The sequence below is a fragment of the Eubalaena glacialis genome, chromosome 10 (assembly GCF_028564815.1).
Source record: "Eubalaena glacialis isolate mEubGla1 chromosome 10, mEubGla1.1.hap2.+ XY, whole genome shotgun sequence".
NCBI lineage: Eukaryota > Metazoa > Chordata > Mammalia > Artiodactyla > Balaenidae > Eubalaena > Eubalaena glacialis.
This window is the reverse complement of record NC_083725.1, coordinates 110,420,398-110,422,063: the sequence shown is the minus strand read 5'-3', so window position 1 is coordinate 110,422,063 and position 1,666 is coordinate 110,420,398. Positions and strand designations below refer to the sequence as shown.

The 1,666-nt window shown below is 48.0% G+C and overlaps 1 protein-coding gene across 1 annotated transcript; it reads right to left on the bottom strand.

Annotated features, from left to right (window-relative positions):
- Positions 1-238: 238 nt before the first annotated feature.
- Positions 239-1,192, bottom strand: LOC133099617 (olfactory receptor 6Q1). The gene has a single exon (XM_061203381.1). It carries the CDS (start codon positions 1,190-1,192, stop codon positions 239-241), a length of 954 nt encoding a protein of 317 aa, XP_061059364.1.
- Positions 1,193-1,666: the final 474 nt, after the last annotated feature.

Sequence of the window (1,666 nt, the reverse complement as noted above, 5' to 3'; positions counted from 1 at the left end):
GTTGAGCACGTCCACCAACCTGGATCACTCACCTTGGACTCTTCAGGAAAGAGAAAGTATCCTTCATTCTTTAAGCTACATTATAGTTTGGGCTCTCTTGCTACAGCAGACTAGCGTTTTACTTTAACTAATACATAGTCCATAACTCCTGACTCCTAGGCCTCTGTTCCATCCCAGAGTCCTCACCACCCTCCTTCTAAAAAGCCAAGGCAAGGACACTGGATCCCCACCTGCCTCCTCACTGACCTTTCCAAGACCTGAAGGAAAAGGCTCTGCCCAGAGCTCCCTTCACCTCTTTGTTTCGAAGACTGTAGATGAGAGGGTTGAGCATTGGAGTGACGATGGAATAGAAGACAGAAACCACCTTGTTGAAGTTGATGGAAGGGGCCACTTTGGTCCGGACATACATAAAGAAAAGAGTGCCATAGAAGAGGCTCACCACAGTCAGGTGGGCTGCACAGGTGGAGAAGGCCTTCCGGCGCTCAGCAGCCGAGCGGATACGCAGCAGCGTCCAGACAATGTTGCCATAGGACACAGCAATGACTGTGGAGGAGGTCAGGAGCACAGCCAGAGAGACCAGGAAGTCTGCGGTCTCCTTCAGGGTGACATCTGAGCAGGACAAGGCTAGCAGGGGTGAAGCATCACAGAAGAAGTGATCAATGACATTGGGGCCACAAAATGTCAGTCGGGACATGAGGTAGATGGGCAAAATGGGGGTGAGGAAGCCAACCAGCCAACAAGCAGCTGACAGACGGATGCAGCTGCCCCAGGACACCAAGGCCCCGTATCGGAGAGGCATACAAATGGCCACGTAGCGGTCATACGCCATGGCGGCCAGTAGGAAACACTCCGTTGCCCCAAGGAAGGTAAAGATGAAGAGCTGGGACAGGCATCCAGCATAGGAGATATTCTTGCCCCCATGTCCCCCAATAAAACCAGCCAGCATCTTGGGCACTGTGACTGAAGTGTACCAGATTTCAAGGCAGGACAAATGTGTCAGGAAGACATACATGGGTCTACGTAGCCGGTGGTCCAAACCCACCACCAGGATGATGGCCAAGTTCTCCACCAAGGTGAGCAGGTACATGGTGAGGAAGAGAGTAAAGAAGAGGAGGCGCGTTTCATGCACCTCGGCAAAGCCCACCATAACAAACTCTGTTATATGGGTCCAGTTTTGGTCACATGGCTGCATATGTGAGTAGTCTCAGCCTCATAGATAATGACAACTCAAGGAGAACCTATGAGATGCTGGACTGAAGTATCTTTCACTTCAGGAGAGGAAAATAAAGTCAAGACACTATTTTTAACTCTCAAAAAAATGTATAGTCCATGAGGGGCACAAGAAAACAGACAATTTCAGTACAAAATGAAAAGTGCTAGATAGAAATAAGAAAGGATATTAATGGGAGGCAGTAGAGGGGAAGCTCAACCAGTCTTGAAGAATCAGGGAAATCTTCCTGGAGGAAGAGCTGTCTAAATTGGAACCTGAAAAATAAGTATAAGTTAGTGACATAAAAGATAGAGAAACAGAGAGTCATGACAAGTATAAAATCTGAGACATCAGAGAGAACATCATGCATTTTGGAAACCTCAAGTACCATGAAGGTTAAGAGCTTGGCTTCCTGTTCAAGCATTCCTGGCTCCAAATACAAAAGAACCTAACTAA